General features: G+C 39.8%; 2 protein-coding genes across 3 annotated transcripts in view; both read right to left on the bottom strand.

Annotated features, from left to right (window-relative positions):
- mboat2a (membrane bound O-acyltransferase domain containing 2a) overlaps positions 1 to 16,903 on the bottom strand; it is a 38,035-nt gene extending 21,132 nt beyond the window's left edge. Inside the window, exon 1 of the mRNA XM_086094080.1 lies at positions 16,319 to 16,903. Within this exon, the coding sequence (XP_085950206.1) occupies positions 16,319 to 16,402 (84 nt within the window). The 5' untranslated portion in view covers positions 16,403 to 16,903. The remainder of the gene's footprint in view (positions 1 to 16,318) is intronic.
- A 2,078-nt stretch (positions 16,904 to 18,981) lies between these two features.
- asap2a (ArfGAP with SH3 domain, ankyrin repeat and PH domain 2a) overlaps positions 18,982 to 21,831 on the bottom strand; it is a 43,387-nt gene continuing 40,537 nt past the window's right edge. For both annotated transcript variants that reach the window (XM_086094729.1, XM_086094728.1), the window contains one exon: positions 18,982 to 20,903. Coding sequence is in view for 1 of the 2 variants with exons in the window: in XM_086094728.1 (XP_085950854.1) it covers positions 20,829 to 20,903 (75 nt within the window). In the remaining variant the exon portion in view is untranslated. The remainder of the gene's footprint in view (positions 20,904 to 21,831) is intronic.

The following is a 21,831-nucleotide window of genomic DNA, read 5'->3' as shown; positions in this document are numbered from 1 at the left end:
GTGTCGATACTGTGTTTGTGAGTTTAGCAGGTGGTAATTGTCTACTGTTGTCATGGGTTATATGGCACCGGGAAGGTTTAGAAAGACAAGGGCCATCAAGCAAGAGAATTTAAACTAAAAGGCTCCTCTATTCACATAAAGCAAACCTGTCCTATAAAATGGTGGCTTCAGATAGTATTTCCAATATATTGTTACTGCGTATAATTCATAGGCAGCTGGATGTCAATAAGACGTTAGTGCATATTGACTGGCAGCTACCACCAAAAATAGACCCTGCTTCACCTCTCGGGGCTAAAAATAAAACCAGGCCTCGGTAATAAACAAATCCCATCAAATGACCCTTCGAGCCGCCCCCTCTGCTGCGAGCTCCACAGTGTGTTTACCAAACACACGGCTTTCAAACTCATTTCACGCTTTGATTACTACAAGCTGCTCTTTTCCAGAGGATCTCACAGCTGGTTGGCCCAAGCGAAAGCCGTCGACTCTCTCGCAGGAATGTTCGCGCCCTCAACGCAGAGCCAAATGAAACGGTGGGTGTCAAATACTTTAGTGCATGCTCGATAAAAAAAAAGTATTTGATCAGTGCGTGTATATTTGTGGGCGCGGCCTCTGCCCGCCACAGCAATAAAATACCCGCCACTGCATTGGTACAAGAAATCAAACAAGGGCAGTTTACACAAGTGGGTGTTTCCTTGAAAACGGCCTGAAGGGCTTAGAAGACAAAAGAGCCAAATATTGAGGAATTTGAACTTGTGAGTGTGAAGTCACAGCCGCTTCCTGGGTAGCGGCATATTGCAGCGCGAGAAAGGAATGTCATGTCATGTGGTGGACGGAAGAACTGTATTGTTCAAGGTAACAGCCCAGTGAAGTACAGTGAAAGTAGAGTCAAAGTTCAGGCACCTCTAAAGTGAAGCACAATTTTTTCCCATGAGCCTGGTCAATTTATTTAGATTATTTATTTATTTTTAAACCCGTCTCAAATAATGTAACTAGAGGTAATTTAATCATAAAAACGTTCCCGGTTAAATTGCAAAGACAGTCTACACCAAATAATTGCTTTTCACACACCCCACACACACAAACGCACTTTGGCCCTAATTCACTAACCGTGCGTACGCACGTTTACGCAAATAAGGGTGCCCGCGAGCACGTGCTGTCATTTACAATGAATTATGATTCATCAACAACCACACAGGAGTGGGAATAAAATTAGGTAAGCCAAGCCCCATTTTTCATCCAAAACACAGATTTTTTTTGGGGGGGGGGGGGGGCGTTTTCTCTCTCTCTCCCAAGCATTTCAAATTTTTGCTAGCTATATGTGGATTTTCACTCTTCGCGTGCCGGCCCCTATCCCCTGTGAATGGTAAAATGCATTCTCATTCTTAACTTCTCGAAAAATGGTCGTGACTTTGCAACAGTAGGACGATGCGGATCCCAGAGTGACAATAGTTGAGAACCACTGACAAGGAATTCATTACTTAGCACCAACAAGCTGTCGGTACCGCGTGAACGAATTGTACTTTGAGGTCCAAATGGAATCAGGTTGGCACATCAACAAAATGAATCATTAAGCTTGAGTTTGTTTTTTTTGTTATTTGAACTTTAAGCCGGCAACCACAGGTTTTCTTGTTATTCTTTGCGTCTGTTTTTCTTTCAGTGAAACAAGTTCATATTTAACTCATTCACTGCCATTGATGGTTATAGTCGTCAAATATTCATGTGAACTATTTCTATTAATTTTTACATTTTTGTTAACAAGAGTATGAAAACCTAGATTTTTTTTGTACATTTAGAACAGATATAAATTTGTGATTAATCATGAGTTAACTCATGAGTCATACAATTAATTACAATTAAAAAATGTAATCGCTCTACGCTGCAAATTTTTTTGTAATTTTTTCTTTACATGTTTAATCGTGATTAATCGCATAACTTCAATAGTTAACTCACGATCCTAGGTTTTCATACTCTTGTTAACAAAAGTGGAAAAAATGTTAAACTAACAGAAATAGTTTTAATTATTTTTTGACGTCAATAGCCGTCAATGGCAGTGAATGAGTCAATTGTTGCGACAATTCTTTGCAAGTTTATACCGATTCATAAAATCCTACTACTTCATATTTCCTCTGCTTTGTGGTTGTTCCATCAGCTGCAGGTGTCCCTACGATCACAGTAACTCACGAGGGCGATTTCAATGCGCTGTGATGACATTTCACTCCGATTGCATCAAACACAGAAACAAACACAATAGTCATAACATGCGCAGGGTTTGTTAAAAGGCAACACGGAAGGCGTTGGAGTGCGTCCATCACCGCCGCTTGTCTTGTACGTTAGTGAATACACATTTTGCAAGCTTCTGCGCCAGGGTACAATGTTTCTTCATTCATAATACATAGATCCCTTTTTCCATTATTGATCCACTCCGAAAACAGACCCTGGGGTTCGATGCTCGCACTGTTTCAGATGGAAAGCTTGAACAGTGGCGCCCGCAGGGAGGTTTGTAAGGCGTTGGCAAAAATGGGAACGCGGAAAGAGAGAAATCTTGATTTTACAGACAGGCCAACGGCTAATCTGAGTGGAAGTATGGAGAGCGGCAGGGCAGGGGCCTTGACCTCCATACCATTCATTGTCTATCCTAACAAACAAAATGGGGAGTGTGAATGCATTGGTATTTGTTGGGTAATGGGGTTGGGGGTCAACAAACCAGATAAAGCACAACTCAAAGCAAACACGAACGGGTACTTGGAGTTGGGTCAAACTTAAGATTGTTTCGTGGTGATTGTGGATCACTGCAGACTATTAAACTGAGATCTCAGCTACAGTTAATCAGCTTCATCTGAAAAAAAAAAAAAAAAAAGACAGTTTTGTTCTGCTGTGTGATGATTCTCTATTGACCAACTAATAGACTGCGGTGTGTCTAGCTCCATCGTGGCCTGTATCAAATAATAGGGTATCAAGAAATATGGATCCGTTCTGAGGAATCATACAGTAACTCACAAAGGATCAAGCTGATCATCGGTTGCAATGTAAATGATTTTTAGCCCTGGGCTGAGACCTTTTATGTGACGAATATGGGCCAATCTGTAAGGACCGTCTTGCAAGCCGAAAGGAAAAAATAAATACAGATCTTCAGTTTACGGCAGAAATCCGTTCATACAATAGCAACAAAATGCAAATTGGCACTTAAGTAGGAAACTACCCTACCACAATAATAAAATCCTAATTACAGTAAATATTGCTATGAAAAAAAACGTGTAGGCAATAAATATAAGACAGTCAAATGAAAAACTGAGTTGTTGACATATTCTTTAACTGCTGCGCAAACCACTTTATTGCTCGCTGTTCGTGATCTCACATGTCAGGACCGCCACAAACTGAGGATCCACCTTTTAGTGATTGCTTACTCCAGATCAACAAATGCTCAAGGCACAGAATCTGTGACGTCCCTTCGCATTTCTCTCGGACTACATGCCATGTTTGTCAGGTGTACTTTATGGTTAGTGGAAAATTGGTCGTGGTTCAAATAGCTGGCCTGGCCTCCGCTGCCAACTCACCCTGGGACAGCCTAGCAATAACTTCAGACGACACATGACTGCAGTCTGTCTGTCGCTCGTATTAATTCAATTTAAAGTGCTAAGCTTTTCTGTAAAAATAAACTAAAATAAACAGGCTAGCCCAGGCTTTCAACCCTTGTTGATTCTGAAGTGTGTGGAACAACCCTTGCAAACTGAGAGTTAGCAAAAGTAATTTGTACTTAAGTAGAAATATAGATATTTATGCAAAAAAGTCAAAGCATTGATTCAACTCCTTTACTTAAGTGTAAAAAAAACAAAAAACTACAATTAAACATACCGACTCTGAAATGTAGTTCAGTACCAAGGCAAAAAAATAAATACATTGCTATACTGTAGGGTTTCGAAATTCGTATCACGATTCATAGGTCACGATTCGATTCGATACGAATCTATAAATTGATTATTGCGATTTTTTTTTTTACTCAAATTTAGAAAATACTAACCAGTAAACTTGTACATGTACACTGTAAGATTTGTATGAACATTTATTTATTTATCTGAAACTTCAGGCTTATAACTGAGCCAACTGCATTTAACAAACAGGTCTGTTTCATGTTTGAACAGCACTGAAATCAAATATTAAGGCTTAATGTTCCATTAATATAACATTCTTCCATGCTTAATGTGTGAATCCTAACCCTAAGTAAGAAATGTTGTTGAATATTCCCATAAAAAATTGTTTGTTTGTTTTTTACATAAAAATCACACCGCATGTAGTTAAGACTAAGAGCTATCTAACCTTGGCTGGCCTTATGATAAACCAATAGCCGTTTCTCAATTGGTGTCCGTTCTTACATCCTTGTGATGTTGTGAAAATTGTCATGAGTCACAGTCCAAGTACAGTTCCAATTGAAAGTACGAATAAACCAACAAACGCACGCAATGTCCGGATGTTCTTGTCAGCTGGCTTAAACCAAGGATGCTTCGGTTGGATACTTGTGAAGACTCGGCTAGGAAAATATCCCACGATGCCTTTTCGTGCTGCTGTCGCGGAAACACGTCAGCGTCGGGGTGAAGCGAAAAAGTACGAAATCGTTCGGATTTACTAAGAGGCTCGCTTTTTGGAGAAGAACGTTCTTTCAAAACATTCTTAGGAAGCGAGTTCACGAGACCGAGTAACAGCCAATGTTAAATGGCCAATAGCTTTGCTAACGTCACAAACTTGAAATGCTACATTAGCTAACCATCACACCTATAAAAATATACTTTTTTTTTAAAGAGATAGAAGACCCCATGGATTTTACCTTTCTATTCATAATTTTTTTATTTCACGTCTTGACAAAGTACAGTATTGTACTCGAGCTCTGGTTCTCAACCCCAGCCTGTTTCCCGTGTCTCTCTCAGCCAACACAGCTGAGGATCGTTACCAGGCTTTCATGCAGAGCTTGCTGATTAGCTGATGGTTTGAAACACCCGTGTTGGCTGTGGGAGACACGGAAAACAGGCCGGATAGGGGTACTTGAGGACCGCCGTTGAGAACCACCGGACGAGAGAACACAACAACAGAAATCCGTCATGTGTCAGGGAAGCTACAAAAGGGGAGGAGCTAGACAACGTACATTATGTTTTGATGGGTAGCAGGCGCCATGCAGTCAGCGATTAACGTTTAAGGGCAATAAGCTCTCAGGCAGTTCCTCCTGGTACAGCGCTGTGCAACATTTAGCCTGATACTCTGACTGGCAGAGGGAGTGGGAGGAGGAAGTCGAAGAGAGATAAGCCAGCTTCCTGAAGCTTCATTACTGATTCAAATACAGTGCACGGAACTATGCAGAGCGTATGTGCGAGGAACAGAATGCTCCTCCGGGCATCTGTGCTTTCTCCACACTTCACCTAAATTCTCCCATGCCCGCTTGTCATTTTTAACTTCTTCCCACTCTGCTTCACCCGCAGTGCATCATTGTAGTCCCTCGGCGAGGCTTTTTATGGTCAGGTGAGGAGTTACAGCAAGAGAGCAGGGAATTTGATTCTGGCCAAATATCGGAATCTGTGTTGGCAGTTTTTTATCCTCTGACGTCAAAAAAAAAAAAGGTTCCAGATTTGCGCCGATTGTCTCCGAAGATGACCAAGCCTGTAAAAATGGAGGAAGAAGATTTTGGAGAATTCCTCTATTTCTCGTCATGTGGAGAATAAAATGTAAAAACGTGTTTACATGTCCGTCACCTCTACTCATTCGGGACAAAGCCACTCGTGACGTCATCATGATTCTTGCCGAGCCGAATTCAAGAAAATATGGTCATCTGATCACTACAAATGTATTATTTTTCAAGCCCTTTATAAATATAAAGTGTACTACTAACAGGTAAGCTCCTTATCCAATAAAAGTTCAGCGAACATGAATATGACCTTGAACCTGCATCTCTGTATGAAAGTTTCCAATTGAGCAACAGGGGGGGATCCACCCCAGTGCCAAATGGGAACATGCGGCCAAAAATAGCTGCAAAGTGCAGCGTGCCTCTCCATCTGAAGCCGCCATTCGCGCTCTTATGAACGGACACATTCGCCTGCAAAGCTTAGGGGACACGTTCAGAGGTCCGTTGGTCTAAAACCCCTTCTTGCTTAGGCCTCATTGATCCTCACTTCCTCCACTAGTGAGCGCAAAAGCATGAGAGGTTCCAGCCCTGGTGTGTGCAAGCTATGTTTCATTTCCTTCAGCTGTTGTCCTCAATGACTTGGGCAGATGTCCAGCACCGCCGCCTCAGTACAGGGAAGCCAGCTGTGATGTAGTTTTCAACGAAAAACAAACGTTGTTTATGCAACATCGGCCTTGTAGGGCCAAAGATTTAAAAAGAAAGGGTCTCCTGCCCATAAAATAGGGTATTATGTTGGGATACATTGAGAACATTTTTACTCTATGGCTGGTATCGGCACCCCCTCCGTGAGAACCCGATACCTTAGAACAAGGTACCGATACTCGTCCATCTCTATGCATCATGACAGATGTCCATCGGCCAAACTCGCGTTTTTATGTACTCCACTTCGAAAACAATGATGGCAGAAAACGATTTGAACAAAGTGTACATTCTTCAACCAGCAGATGCATTCTCCTTGCGTTCCACAAATTCTAAGCCCACATGTTCCCCAATGAATATTGTAAACATGCTTTAGATACGAGCCGACATGAAAAGCAGTTGCTGTGCGTGCGTATGGAGGACCAAAACTGCCAAAATTCAAAATAAATAAGTGACTAAATAAATAAGTAAATAAATGACTAACGGTGAAGATAAAAATGTAATCCAAAAAAAATAAATATAAAAGGAAATAAACACTAATATATATATATATATATATACACACATATATATATATACACACACACACACACGTACATATATAGTGTTTATTCCCATTTATATTTATTTTTTAATAATATATATATATATATATAGTGTTTCTTTCCATTTATATTTATTTTTTAATAATATATATATATATATATATATAGTGTTTCTTTCCATTTATATTTATTTTTTAATAATATATATATATATATATATATAGTGTTTCTTTCCATTTATATTTATTTTTTAATAATATATATATATATATATATAGTGTTTCTTTCCATTTATATTTATTTTTTAATAATGTATATTATTATTACATTATATTATAGACGGGGAACGTCTGCCACTCGGCTCGAAATGCACACGCACGTTTTACAAGCTCAACCTGAATATGCTTTTAAAGAAACAACACTACACATGCTCTTTTGGCTCGCAAAGAAAAGTTTGACGCTTGACAATACTACAACAATCAAGTGTGCACAATGCAAGAGGTAGCAGGCAGTGGACTGTGAAACCCAACAGTGAGGTGTTCTCCTCCATGAGCTGGGCCACTGGTCCCATGCGGGGCTCTACGGTCAGGGTGGCTATAAATAGCCAAACAATCAGCCAGCCCCCCTCAAAGCAATGGGCACGTGTGTGTCTGTGTGTTCCTCCTTTCGAGAAACTCGTTCGCCCAAACGAAGACCTTAGAGCAGGGATGGGCAACTTAAGTGACAAAGGGCGCCACATTTTTTGTGGTTTTTTTCAGAGGGCCACGTAGAACAACATACAACCTAACTAGATGTATGCCAAAAAGGCCATTTTAAATATGGACAAAATACTTGCATACATACAAAATAGGTGCTCTTAATGTATTTAAATTTTAAACAGCAAAATAACCACATCACTGATTTATTTTCCCAGTACAAAGGACTCTCTTGCATAAAACAATGATCATTCAAGGATGGCATACAACTGCTAAAAAGCAAACCAACATTAAGTCCTAGAATTGATTTTGTACATTTGCAATCAACTAAGTAATATTTAGTATTCTTGTTCTGCATGCCATTCTAAAAGCTGCCCCAAAAAATATATATATATATTAAACCTACTTAAATTGTGGTATAGGGCAGTATAAGACCCGCTGTAGGCGCAACTAAGGTATGTCTGTCATCTAGTGGTGAATGGTGATATTACAACTTAAATATATATAGTGGTTTGAAGGGATAGGGATTGGGCCAGCCTGCAAAAATTGCCGGCCATTAAAATACATTGGAAAATATAAATATATATTTTTTTGCAACCCCCCCGCCCCCCCCCCCCCCAAAAAAAACTACCAATAAACACAGATAAACTTCAAATATACATTTCCACAAGGCAAACACAAAAAAAAATAAAAAATCTCCAAAATAAAATATTCATGTTAAAATCAAGCATCTGCTTTTCACTACTAGATTACCCAAAACACCACATCCTGCTTCTTCCCACAACTTTTGCAGCTATATTTGGCACAGAATTGACCTTCAATTCTTTGCAAATGCAAAAAAAATGGCACTGATTCCACTGCAAGATTCGCAGCATTGGCAATCAGCACCCAAACGCCAAAAAAGAAGGCAGAAAGTCAGTTGCTACGATACAGCTGGCATGCAAGACCTCAAATGTGCATTAAGAGTGGGGAGACAACTCTTAAACAACGGCTCTTTACTAAACGACTTGGCACTCTCGCAGGCATCTCAAGTCAAGTACTCGGGTTTCGGCTCGAGGCGGGGCCAATGCGAGGGAGCGGTTGGGCAGTTGTGCATACGCCCGAGACAGACGGTGAGAAAATGTCATCGAGAAAGGTGCGACTCGAGAGGCGGGTCATCCTTACAAGACCGATGTAATCGTCTCTTCGGCTTCATGGGTGTGTTGCCAACAGAAACGCAACGTTAGGCCAGCTCACAGCGAGCAAGGGCTGTGCAATTCATTGAAATTCAATCACAATTTCAATTATTACACTCCACAATTACAAAATCAGCATAAGGAAAGGAAAAAGATTGATACAAATTTTTTTTGTTAAAATGTATACATTTAAATCATTCCTCATTTTCAGTTGAGAGCAAATGGAAAAAAAATAGTTTTTAAAGGTTATAATTCTACAAGAATATTAGAATATGAACTTTTACTACTGCAAATGGCTCAATGAGTCAAGTATCCCTTTTAACTTCAGTTGCTTCAAAGGCTGTAAAAGCTTAAGCTACTAAACCAGATCTAGACAAAGTACGGCCCGGGGGCCGCACCCGGTCCTCCCAGAGTCTCTGACCGGTCCTTACAGTTAGCACAAAGTCAAAGTCAAACGTAACGTGTGGTGCTTTTGTTTTGAAAGTTGTGCTATTATTTTATGTGCACGTGTGGACGCTACTACAAACAAGATATAGCGAGCAAGAGCTACGACTTTAGAGCTACCTTTCCAACGCTTACTAGCAACTATTCCCCCCCTCCCCCAAGAAAAAAAAAGACAGACACTAGCAAAAATGACAACAGTGGTCATTCTGTTAGCATTGGCAACATTCTTCTTTCCTGTATGGTGGAGGGAAGAGCACCAAAAAGATTTGGTTTGATTATACTGTCAGTGTTTGTCAGGTCAAAAATATAAATGGCCGAGTCGCATACTTTTCAATTAGAAGGAAATGACGCTATAAGTTTGGATGGTGCCTCGGGGAAAATCTATTTCAAAATTCATTAAGCTGTAGCCACAAATAATGTTTCCATTTGGCGTACCTGTGATGTGCTTTCGGAATCAATTGCAGATAGAAACCCTTCCACTGACAATCACTTCACAGCCAAGTGGCCAAATTTCAAGATGACAGCAAAGGTTGCAGCTAAAGCTGATCAATACTAGGATGGACCACTAAATAACTGGAGCTGGAAAAAAAAATATTGCGGTCGACACGTCAAGAGTCTATCTGCTACCGTGAAGGTCAATTGGCCCCAATTGGCCTCACGCATACTTCAACGGCGGTACAAGCGACGGTGCAGTCTCACACTGATGAATATTCATGCCCTCTCATTTAAAATTGGATGCAATGCCGTCGACTCATTTGACCAAATGGCTGAGCGAACGCATCAACTGTGTATAAAATGTTGCAGAATATTCTCCACCAGGATTTCCCGCATCATGTGTTCAAACAAATGAAAGGGAAGCAAGCCACCGTTATATTACACACACCAGTTAGGTCAATCAAACTTTCTTTACATTGCCAGGACAAAAGTATTGTGGCACTCCATATTCAAATTTGAATAATTGCACCAATTCAATACTTTGTATTTATAGATCATTAAAAATCATAGCGGAACTACGCATAGTGTGTACATTTTGCAAGTCAATAGCTTTTTAACTGAAGTACACTAGCTTAATAAATGAACGTTTTACATAACTTGCATCACAATCGCAATATTAAAATCTAAACAGAAAAAAACTGTGACGGTATCAATGTTTGAAAAATTTACACAATAAAATCAGTTTCAAAAAGGTCATCCATGCAATGTTCCGTAGCAAATTGTTCATTTATTATCAATTTTTGTGTGCTTTTAACTGGCCCTATAAGAGAACTGGCTCCTCCCACTAATTTTTCATCATCATCATAATGACTAACATCTGCCCAGAGAATAATAATTATAATAATAATAATTATTAATATTAATATAATTATAATTATAATAATAATAAAATGGCATCATCAAGCAGCACTCCATTAGCAAGAGCTGAGGGGAAAGAAATCAATTGCCGGTCTATGACTCCCCAGAGGGCAGCCAATTAAATTCATAGGAGAGCTGAGAGAAACTTTGACTGGACTCTTGGGCTTGAAAATAAAATCAGTAGTCCCAAGTCAGGGACTTTAGGGACAGGAGCAGGAACAGAGTCCTTAAATCCATATTTTCCACATGTGGTTTAAAAACCGGATATGAATCCGATATCTGCCACTTGTTATTTTCATTCAAATAAAACAGCAATTAAGTTATTTTGAGCCTCTCCTAACCAAATTTAGACGAGAGGTGGGGTACACCAGTCCATCAGAGGGTACATTTACTGTAGGAAACCAACCGTTCACTCTTAAGCCCTTTTCACACTGCGCTTAGCGGGGCGTAACGCGCCGCCAATGGACCCATTCATTGCAAATGAGGTGAAGGACGGGCACCGCCGAATGGAATGTTACTGGGAGGCGCGGCATGCCAGGAGGACCTCTCCCGTGATGTGTTAAAAAAAAAAAAATCTATTCGACAGCAGCATCTTTCTTTTGCAACAATGTGATATAGAAATCTCGAGGTGCAATCTACTTCTCGTCCGAAAGCCTCTCTGATTACGTCCTGGTAAGCTGCTACGTCAATACTTCCAAAATATGAGCATGCTAAAGTCTCTCCCACTAGAAAATAGGAGAAATATTAACATCAGTGCCAACACGATCAGCCCTGGACACACATTTAAACTGGGCTGACCGAGATAAGTCTTGCAGTCCGTGGCTGGTCCAGATAAGAAATATGATCATTTGAAATTTAACACCCCTGTTGCCAATGTAGAGTTTAGTCTGCCTAAATTCTAACTCCATCAAGGCTCATGTGAGAAAACCACTTCAGGGATGCGTGTTTGATCAATTAACACAAGCTACCTTCGGCTAGCATACAGCATGTGGACCACCATCGGATCATAATCCTTCGTTTGGCTCTTCAATGCAGAGATTGGGAATGGTAATAAATATAAGGACACAGATCTTTGAAGCCGATATACATTTGCAGGAAAAAAAAGAAAAAAAGTTGGAGTCAAATTTTTTTTATAATAAAATAATAATAAAAACTCCAGCACTTGACTTCTTAAATGCCTTCAAGGGCATTTTTATTAAACAGCTTTTGTGATTTGCAACATGTTAAAGATTTTTTGTTTGCACCAACTATAATGTGGTTTCCTAACTCCCAAATAGCCGCTAATTCGCAGGCTAACTGTTAGCTTGTGGGCTGAGCATTCACCCGCACGCTAACCCCGGGATAACGCCCAAATAGCCGCTAAAAAATGGCTATTATGTTTTTTCCGCGAGCTAACCTAATAGCCGTTAATTCGCGAGCTAACTGTTAGCTCGCGGGCTAACCGTTCTCCCACACGCTAACCCGGCGATAACTCCCAAAAAGCCGCAAAAAAAGGGCTATTAGGTTAGCCCGCGAGCTAACCTAATAGCCGTTAATTCGCGGGCTAATCGTTCTCCCACACGCTAACCTCGAGATAACTCCCAAATAGCCGCTAAAAAAAAACGGCTATTAGCTAACCGTTAGCTCGTGGGCTACTAGCCGCTAATTGATGCTTCTTGGCTGTTAGCACTGCACAAGCAACCAATCAGATGGTGCTGTGGGCGGGCCAATGCTGCAGGGAGTCAACAGCCGCTGAATATCGGCGCCGATTATCGGTCTATCCCTACTACTTTTCACTGATTAAATGATCGTTACCAACTATATCGCAGCACAAAACAATAAAGGAATTGAACAGAAAAGAAAATAGTCGTGCATTGTTCTCCAAACAGTGTGGGCAAAATGGCCTAGTGGAAAAGGCAGCGGCAACAAAAGAGGGCTTATTGTAATGCGACAAAGGACGACTACTGTGACAAAGTGCAATAAGTCGCATCAACAAATGACTGATTGGCACAGTTGGTTAGCGGGCAACGAGTGCACGGAGAAAATAGTGTTGCCACCTGAGCTCTATCCTAAACACAGATGCACATGATGACTTCAACGGAATTGAAGGGTTGGGTTTGTGTGAAACGCTTTGCTCTTGCTAAAACAAAGAAAGTGACTAAACCTGAACTTTGAGGTTCTGGCTCCAACTACTGCCCAGCAGCAACCATATTCTATCGCGCCTGTCTGTGTGGCAATTGCATGTTTTTTCTGTAGGCAGTCCAAAACGGAAGAGTCGTCTTGTCGGTCTTCTTGTGTGTTTGACAGGTGATGAATCCAGTCCTGGTGCTTTGCCCAAGGTCGTATGAGCTCCAGCTTCCTTTTGACCCTGGACAGGATTAACAGTATAGAAGACGGATGGATGCCAGTTGATTGGTGCCTGACCCAAGACGTATCTCATCGACATTACTGGGCTTGATTAATTCTGAATTCATTTTTTTTCCTGCGCAAAATAGTGAATTGAGACTTCCCGGTGTATACCACACAGCGTTGACGTCTATTGCCGTCAATGGCAGCGAATAAGTTCAAAATCAAGGACATAGTACGGGCGTGAAGAATAAATTGCTAGAGGTGGTTCATAGTATTGCAATCATTTACAAAGATTCTGGATTTTCTGTTGAAAAGGCAGAACACACAAAAAAAAAAGTGGATTGCTTAAACATATATCAAATGTGCGGCGTAGTGCACAAAAGAGGCGGTAAGCCGCGGTGGAAGAAGCGGATGCGTAAGCGGTAAAATGTCAAGGATTCTTCTGGAATCAACACTGTCGGGTCAATATCTTCAAGAGCAGGACCGGCGAGTCACTCAGGTTTTATGACGGGTGGATGAAGACAGGCCAATGTCCGACAACATTACAAGCCCGCTTGGAATGAGGTTCTGTCACATTGAGCATATCATTCATGAGCCAGCGCTCGAGGCTTTATTTAAAGTAAGAGGAACGACATCGCGGTCCTATAAAAAAAAAAAAAAGCGAGAGGTGGCGTTGGAGGTAGAGCGAGGAAGAGGTGCGCATTTCACACTCCCGTTATAGCCCAGAGCTGAGCCTGCGTCTCCCAACTCTTACAGAGATTCGATCGCAAACAATCTGCGGCCACGTGTAACATAATAGCAGCCAGGCTGGAGAGAAACACGTGGCAGCACTACTGGTACAGTCACACGCACGATTAGCAAGGAGGCTAACAAAACATACCGCCACTCCCCCGAAAGACAGTTCTCGCTCACGCCACACAGTAGGGGAATGAAGTCCCTTTGCCACCTCTTTAACGCATTCACTGCCATTGACGGCTATAGATGTCAAAAATTCCTTTGAATTATTTCTATTAGTTTAACATTTTTTTCCTACTTTTTTTTTTAACAAGAATATGAAAACCTAGAATTTTGTCATCGCCTGACACCGCTAATTTTTAATATATTTTTTTTTAAATCGCGTCAGGTGGTTATATTTTTTTAATTGTAATTAATCGCATGACTTCAATTGTTAAGGATTAATCACAAATTTTACATCTGTTCTAAATGTACAAAAATTAGTTTCTAGGTTTTCATACTCTTGTTAACTAAAAAGTGGAAAAAATGTTAAATTACTAGAAATTGTTTAAATGAATTTTGGACGTCTATAGCCGTCAATGGCAGTGAATGAGTTAATTTATCATGGAGGATATGGAGAGACCGCGCTCTAACATTTTTCAAAATGTTATTTAACCACGTCCACATACTTCGAACACATTGTGAAAACATTAGGACAACACGTACCGTGGATGCTAATTGTTAGCCCGGTTGCCTATGGTGTTTCCTATTGTGTGTATTGGGGAGACTATATACTGTTTGTTTTATATTTGGTTTACAGTAACCTTCAGTTGAGTGGCAATAAACAGCTTTAAGACTCCCTTTTTTTTTTTTTAACAATATTGTTATCAGCTCAACAGCTGCTTGTGGTGAAGTGAGTTGTGTCACCAGCCATTACATAGAAACATGGTACATTAAATGAATTGGTCAAAAACGAGACACGCTAACAATAACATTGTAGAAGAACAAGCGTCTCCTGTATTTAATTAAGTAGACAAATTATATTTGAGATGAGACTGAGGGCAGCAAGAAGACAAACCACTGCAGGAAAGTAAAGTGCAATATATAGCTAGCTTACGACAGTACGGCAACAAAGTTAGCATGTGACTTGTCCTTCCTGGCAAATGTTACAATCATGTGGCGATGACGAATCTGTTTATCGAATGAGAACACCTCGACGACTGTATTCTCTTGTACTGCATTTTGAGAGTGTTAGGGAACTACAAATTTTCGACCTCTGACCTAGAAACGGGCCGCTTCTTGGTGCCAAAGTCAAAACTTCGACAAGATGTCTGACATCACACAACAATGGCGACATCCGTGGACTGCACAGTACCAACTCGGTTCCACTTTACTTTACTTACTCGTTTCGGGAGCGTAGCAAGATTGTAGGGTACGTGTGTGTGTGTGTGTCATCTTAGTTTTAAATGTTGTAATTTCCAGTATTTGTTTACAATACATCACCATTCACCACTATAGTTTAATCAAAGTAACCCCAGTTGACCAGACAAACACCGCGGTTAGAAACAAAGCATCGAGGCAGAGTATTTTAGAAATGACAACGACAACAAAGGTTATTTTGCTGGCCAAAGAAAAAAAAAACTTGGGATCGACACCCAAAAATGAGTTGCTTAAAAAAATGCCCATCAAGCTGGCCCATGAATTCTTTGCTTTTAAAATCATGCTATACTATACTCTTGATTCTTAAGTGATGTTCACCTTATGGCAATATTATGGCATTATGTGATGTCTTTTTAGGAAGTTTGAGTTCCAGGGAGGAATTCAATTGGGCATTGAGCAGAAAAAAGGTTTGAGGAAGCCCTGATTAGATTCATTTTAGTTTTTGAAAAATAGGCAAAAAGTGAAACTTATCATATTGTAGATGTTAAAAGTTAAACTAAAAGTTTGAGGTGGTGCTTCTAAATTGCAACCGTGGATTTGACAAACACTTTCTATCCATGCTAATACAAGACATTTGGCTTTGGATATGAAAAGGTCCTTGGTATTCATCTGAAGCATGAATTTTTGGAGAAAAAAAAACAATAATATTTACAATAGAAACATGTAAATGCTTACAGAGCAATCCAAACTACTCCATGCTAGTCTCACAATTCAACACAGACTACATTACTCTCATAGTCATCATGAAAGCAATACTGTAAGTAAAAATGTGTGTCTTATTTCTGCGCATAATTAATTGCCATTTGTTTTAAAGCAGCATTGGATCAAATCAGGTTTAACGCTGGTTTCGTTCAATGTCTTTTCAGAATACTACATTTTGGTCATGTGTCACCTTGCAGGCAATTAAAACCGAACACATTAACCAGCAGCATCAAGTGAATTATGTAAACGAAATATAACTAGTAAATCCAGATTACAGTACTGTGAACACATCAGAAAAACGAGATTGGGGTTGGGTAGTGGGGTGGGGGGGGGGGGGGGGGTCCACAAAACAGGCTGTGTGGAAGAGACAAAAGGCATTACTGTAGTTGCAAGCAAGCTAACATCAATGAGGGGATGTTAAAGCTCAAAATGTTGACCAGTGCTCCTCGCATAAACCCGTTACGTTTTAATCTGTTTTTTTTTCCACACGTTTGGCAGTGATTCGCGATGCGCATCAATCTGCTAGCCTTGTGTGCACACATAGCTAGCGAGCCGCGGCGTCATGTGCGGTCTGGGCAGCATTTTTCCACCCAAAACCCGAACCATTCCGAGTCGTACCTGGTCGAGAGGGAGGTTGATAATGTCGCTGATGGGCTGCAGCAGAGTGGATCCGGTGCACGATGCCGTGCTATGGGTAGCCATGCTTGGGTGGTGGATGTATAAATCCGTCCTCCTTGTTTCTTTTTACTCCCCCTCGGGTTCGTTTCGCTCCCCTCGGCTGCCGCGATGATAATTAAACCGCCACAGCCGCCGCTGCCGCCGCCACCGCCGCCGGTGCTGCTGCTGCCGCTGCGTCTGGCTGGGAGGTTGTCATCCAGGGCGCACGTCCAGACAAAGAGGAAAAAAGTCAAGCGGGTGGAACACCGCCCTCGCCCTTTCTTTCGTCTCAGCAACGCGGCATCACCAAAAATTTCTTTTCAACGCGTCTATTTAGTCAATTTAACCATTCATCATTTCACTTTTCTTGCCCTGGTTGTGCAATTCACCAAACACGATGCAAGCACCATACAGGTGAAGCTTAAACAGCTCTTAAGTGCGTTTAACAGGCATCCCTGTCTGGTACGTCCTTGGCAACCTTACACTGTATCACATTATAAACTAGAAACTCATTTCTAAGACGTAGGAACACAAATGTATCTCAAAACGTGTGATAACACCGCATTTATCGTGTAATGGCAACATATTAGATAATAAATACGACCACAATAGAGGAGTGGGTGAAATATCTTGACAGCAGCCGAGCAACGTATCTTTGGCGGCAGTAAAGTAGGCGGGAAAGCTTCCAGTGGTTTGGAGAAAGTGAAATCGCAAGAGCCAATGACATTGAAGAAAAGAAGGAAGTGAACTTGATTTACAGGTCTCGGGGCAAATAGAGATCGGCTAAAAAATAAATAAAAAATGCAGAACCCGCCCACATTTCTCGCGTTCTTTGAGAAATATGACGTCAAAATGGGATGGGCTTCTACTTCTGCTCCTAAATTCCGCTATGTAAATTGCGTTACTGTATTAGATTAAAATAAACAACGGAAGTGATTGATTATATTAAATTACTTGTGCACATAAATAGAAAATATACACTAACACGTAAATGCATACATAGTCCATTGTAGTAAGGGAAGACATGAGGGCAGTTGGTGTTTTTGAGAGACTAGACACTATGATGAGTTGTCTGACAACGCCCCCTTGTGGCAAGTATCATTAATATACCAAAAGGTTTAAAAATAAATGTTTGCCGATTTTGAATACACTCAAACTATTTTATTTAGACAAAAAAAAGTCACTGTAATATTTTTCCCGAGAGAGAGAGAGAAAGAGACAGACAGACAGACAGAGTAGACAATTTTGCATGTATTTGTTTGCTGTCTTTTGTAACTAGTCATTGCTGTCGATAGAGGGCAGCACGAACAAAGGAATTGGCGTTATAAAGTCAAGTTGTAAGCCATGTGATCCAGTTAACAAATACAATAAAAGTAATGCTATTGTTTTTATTTTTTATAGTATAATGGGGCATTTCAAAAGACTAATTAACCAAATCATCAAAAACATAAATTACGAGAACTCTGCATGTTTATTGAATTTGTTGTTGCTTCTGATTTTCCAGTTCAAAAATGACTTATTAGCTCTGGCTAACATAGTAAACAGTCTTCATATTTACTCCGTGTTGCTTGTTCGTCATCTAATACTTTATATGAATTGGTCTGCCTCCCCATTTTTGAGGATCTTGATTTGAATCTTGGCTCCGGCCTGCATCCTCGAATACACGAGCTTCCTCCCTCATACCAAAATAATTCACTGACAATTGCTCATTGTCCATTGGTGTGAATTTCAGCGTTTGTCGTGCATCTTTGATTAGTTGGTGATCAGTCCAGACCTGCCCCTTACCCAAATTTAGCTTGGATCTGTAAATTTGACAGAAAATGGGTAACTTTTAAGTACATAGCTTAATTCCTCAAAATTATTTGGCTCTTTGTAATTTTAGTTATTATAATTTGATTTGAGGTTTATTTTGATTACAAAATGTGATGAAATGTCGTTTGACTACTGTAACAATCTGCCTGGCTTGTATGCTAGTCATAGGCAAGTCGTTTGTTTTCACCGTGTAAATAAAAGTAGGCATTTGCGTTGCGAAAATATCAGAAATGCCCGGATGTTCGGAATTGTCAATTGGGACAAACAAGACTTTTTGTATGTTCCTATGGATTTTCACAAGTCCATCTTACTGACAGCAGTGTATCTTAAGTATTGACAAACATATATTGTAGCCTAATTTAGTATTGGTTATGAGCTAACGGCTAAGAAAGTTAATAGAACAGCTTGTCCAGACAACAATAAATTAACAAATAAACAAATACCCAAGCTAACCAGCAAGCAGATATCTAAAACTGAAGCTTCCTTTGGATAAAATTGAGAAATTATCTGAGAAAGATGACTGACTTTTATTTAAAAACAAACCTAATAAAGGCAGTGTCAGTCACATGACCTTTTTGGTTCTTTATTCATCGCCTTTCACCTGCACAGTGGAACAAAAGATGGAAGGAAGCCGTCAGTGCATAATAAAGTGCAGGACACTTGATATACTTGCACTCACTGGAGTTAAGCCCAAAGTGGATTCATCATTAATGGAACAGAACAGGCACCTTGGCTTTAAAAGCCTTACAATCAATGGCCATTTGCACATATTGAGCCACTTTAATCACACTTCCCAGAAGCAACAGCATGGACAGGTTTTCATATCGTTTTATTCCAGTTTCATTTCCCATTTACATACAAAGACAATAATGACAACCGATGTTATCTTTACACTCACATTAAAGTCCAGCTGTGTGTGTTCCCCACAGTCTCGCTACATTTAAATAACACGCTCACACCTATGTACACGCATATAGATACATCCAGTTTCCAGTGAGTTAATAATAATAATAATAATAATAAACACCATGAACGTTAGCTGCAATTCTCTTTATGCCAAGGCTCTCATGGTGTCAGCTTCAAATGCCTCCGACATAGGAACATTCACTTTTGTGTACACACAGTTGCTCTGCAACACAAATTGAAACTAATTACATTGAATACTTGCCATTTCTGTTAAAACAGAGGAAGGGGGGGGATGTTAGTCGCTGCACAGCCGCTTGTTTTGATACGTGGGGGAAAACACACACACACACACACGCTGTACATTCTATTCGAGTCAATGGAGCTCATCCGAGCATTTTTCGTGTGTGGACCAGAGGAAATGTCAACACGCAGAGAAATGGCTCCACAATAAAGGCGGAATGTCAAAAGGTCATCACACAAGAAGCATGTACAAGTACATTCAAAAGTATTCATATTCTGGCCAAATTCGATCTTGAATGTTATAATATTCAACATTTTACATGTTGTTTTTTCTTTCCTTTTTCGCATTTTGAAAATTTGTCATAAATTACCATGATCTAGTGTGTGGAATGGAGTCAGGTCTAATGATGCAAATATACAAGGTAGCATAACATTTGACCCCTTTCTTGTGTCATTGCCATGTAAAAAATATCCCCTATGTGTTGACCAACTGTTAATGGAGCCAGGTTATGAATCAGTTTGGTTACTGTATATTTCTACATTGTCAGTTGACACAACACTAACAGACGTATCCTAGCTGCTTAAGGCAGATGACAGGTGGAGCACACACACATATGCTATAAAGCCTCGTTACTTGACATGAATAAGAGAAAGGGGTGTTGCTCAGTTTTCATCATAAGGCAGAGCGAGCGTAACATGTGATTGGTCGTTTTGGGGGGTTTTCCCCTCCCAAAACGGGAGCAGTGGGAAGCCTCTATCATTTGGCATGTTCGTAAAGTGGCACCGCCAAGCCAAACTCCGCCTTAATTGTATTTTTATTTTCTCCTGTCGACTGCTCATTTAACTCATTCTCTGCCATTGACGGTTATAGACGTCAAAAATTCATTTTGACTATTTCTGTTAGTTTAACATTTTTTTCCCCACTTTTTTTAAGAGTATGAAAGCCTAGAATTTTTTTATTGAACATTTAGAACAGATATTAAATTTGTGATTAATCGGGAGTGAATCTATGCGATTAATTACGATTAAAAAATTGTCATTGACTGACACCCCTAATTTTTAGTAATCTTTTTTTTTTAAATCACGTCAGGCGATAATTTTTTTTAAAATTGTAATTAATCGTATGACTTTAATAGTTAGCTCACGATTAATCACAAATTCTATATCTGTTCTACATGTACAATAAAAACCTTTTTTTCCTAGGTTTTCATACTCTTGTTAACAAAAGTGGGAAAAAGTGTTAAACTAATTGAAATAGTTGCACATCCATAGCCGTCAATAGCAGTGAATGAGTTAATATGGAGGAAGAGGAGGAAATGAGTAGTGCACAACCTTCATCACGTGTGACGCTGCGGCAAGGGAAAGTGCATTTATTTAGAGTTGTCATTCACTACAATCATTTCAAATTGTGTTCTAGTCACAAACAGCAACAAGCAGTTGAAAAATTAAATGTCATCACGGTCACCAGGAAGGGTCGACGGGATTTTGAATTCCCGCAGTTGCTTGTGACATTTCAGTCCACAATGAAGTGTACAAAGGTGACCGGGAAGGCTCCTCGTCTCATCGGGTCTCCTTCAATGTGGCCCAGCTGGAAAAAGAGGCGACAAGGGAACGTGAGCACAAAACACTTCTGCACAGCAGGGCAGCTATTTGAAATCTAGACACAATTTCAACTAGACTTAGTACAGAACCTATTGGAACTAAATTGTACGGTTTTGTTGATCACCAAGGGGTCTATGGTAGCTCGGAATTAGATTCTTCTCATTAGAGAGGTGCTTTGACTCCTAAATGATCATAAATGATCATTGGCAACAACAACCAATATTACTATTAACTCATTCACTGCCATTGACGGCTATAGACGTCCAAAATTCATTTTTAACTATTTCTATTAGTTAAATTTTTTTCCCCACTTTTGTTAACAAAAGTATGAAAACATATTAAAAAAAATTGTATTATTAATCGTGAGTTAATTAGTGAAGTTAATTAATTACATTTAAAAATTATCGCCCGACGCCCCTAATTTAAAAAAAAATATTTTCTTAAAAAAAACAACCCATTATTATAAAGAAAAAAATAAAATAAATGTTTGTTTGTTTTAAAAAGAAAATGAAAAGAAAAGAGTATAAAAATTAGGGGCATCAGGCGATTAAAATTAATCGCATGACTTCACTAGTTAACACACGATTAATCACAAATTTTATATCTGTTCCAAACGTACAAAAAAATTATATTCTAAAAATTCTAGTTTATCATACTCTTGTTAACAAAAATGAAAAAAAAAATGTTAAACTCATAAAAATAGTTCAAATGAATTTTTGACGTCTGTAGCTGTCAATGGCAGTGAATGAGTTAATCACTATTCTGACTGAGTTAGTTGTGAACCCCTTCTTTTGTTTGTATGGGGCTGCAGCAGATTAGCAGCATTTCCATTTCATTTCAGTGGCTACATTTCAGTTACAAATGTGTCATGGAATTTATAACTCGTAGTTTGAAATGAACAAGCTGCGTGATGA

This window comes from Leptonotus elevatus, chromosome 14 (assembly GCF_054856555.1).
Source record: "Leptonotus elevatus isolate MCC_2025b chromosome 14, RoL_Lele_1.0, whole genome shotgun sequence".
NCBI classification, from domain to species: domain Eukaryota; kingdom Metazoa; phylum Chordata; class Actinopteri; order Syngnathiformes; family Syngnathidae; genus Leptonotus; species Leptonotus elevatus.
This window is presented reverse-complemented; position numbering and strand designations above follow the sequence as displayed.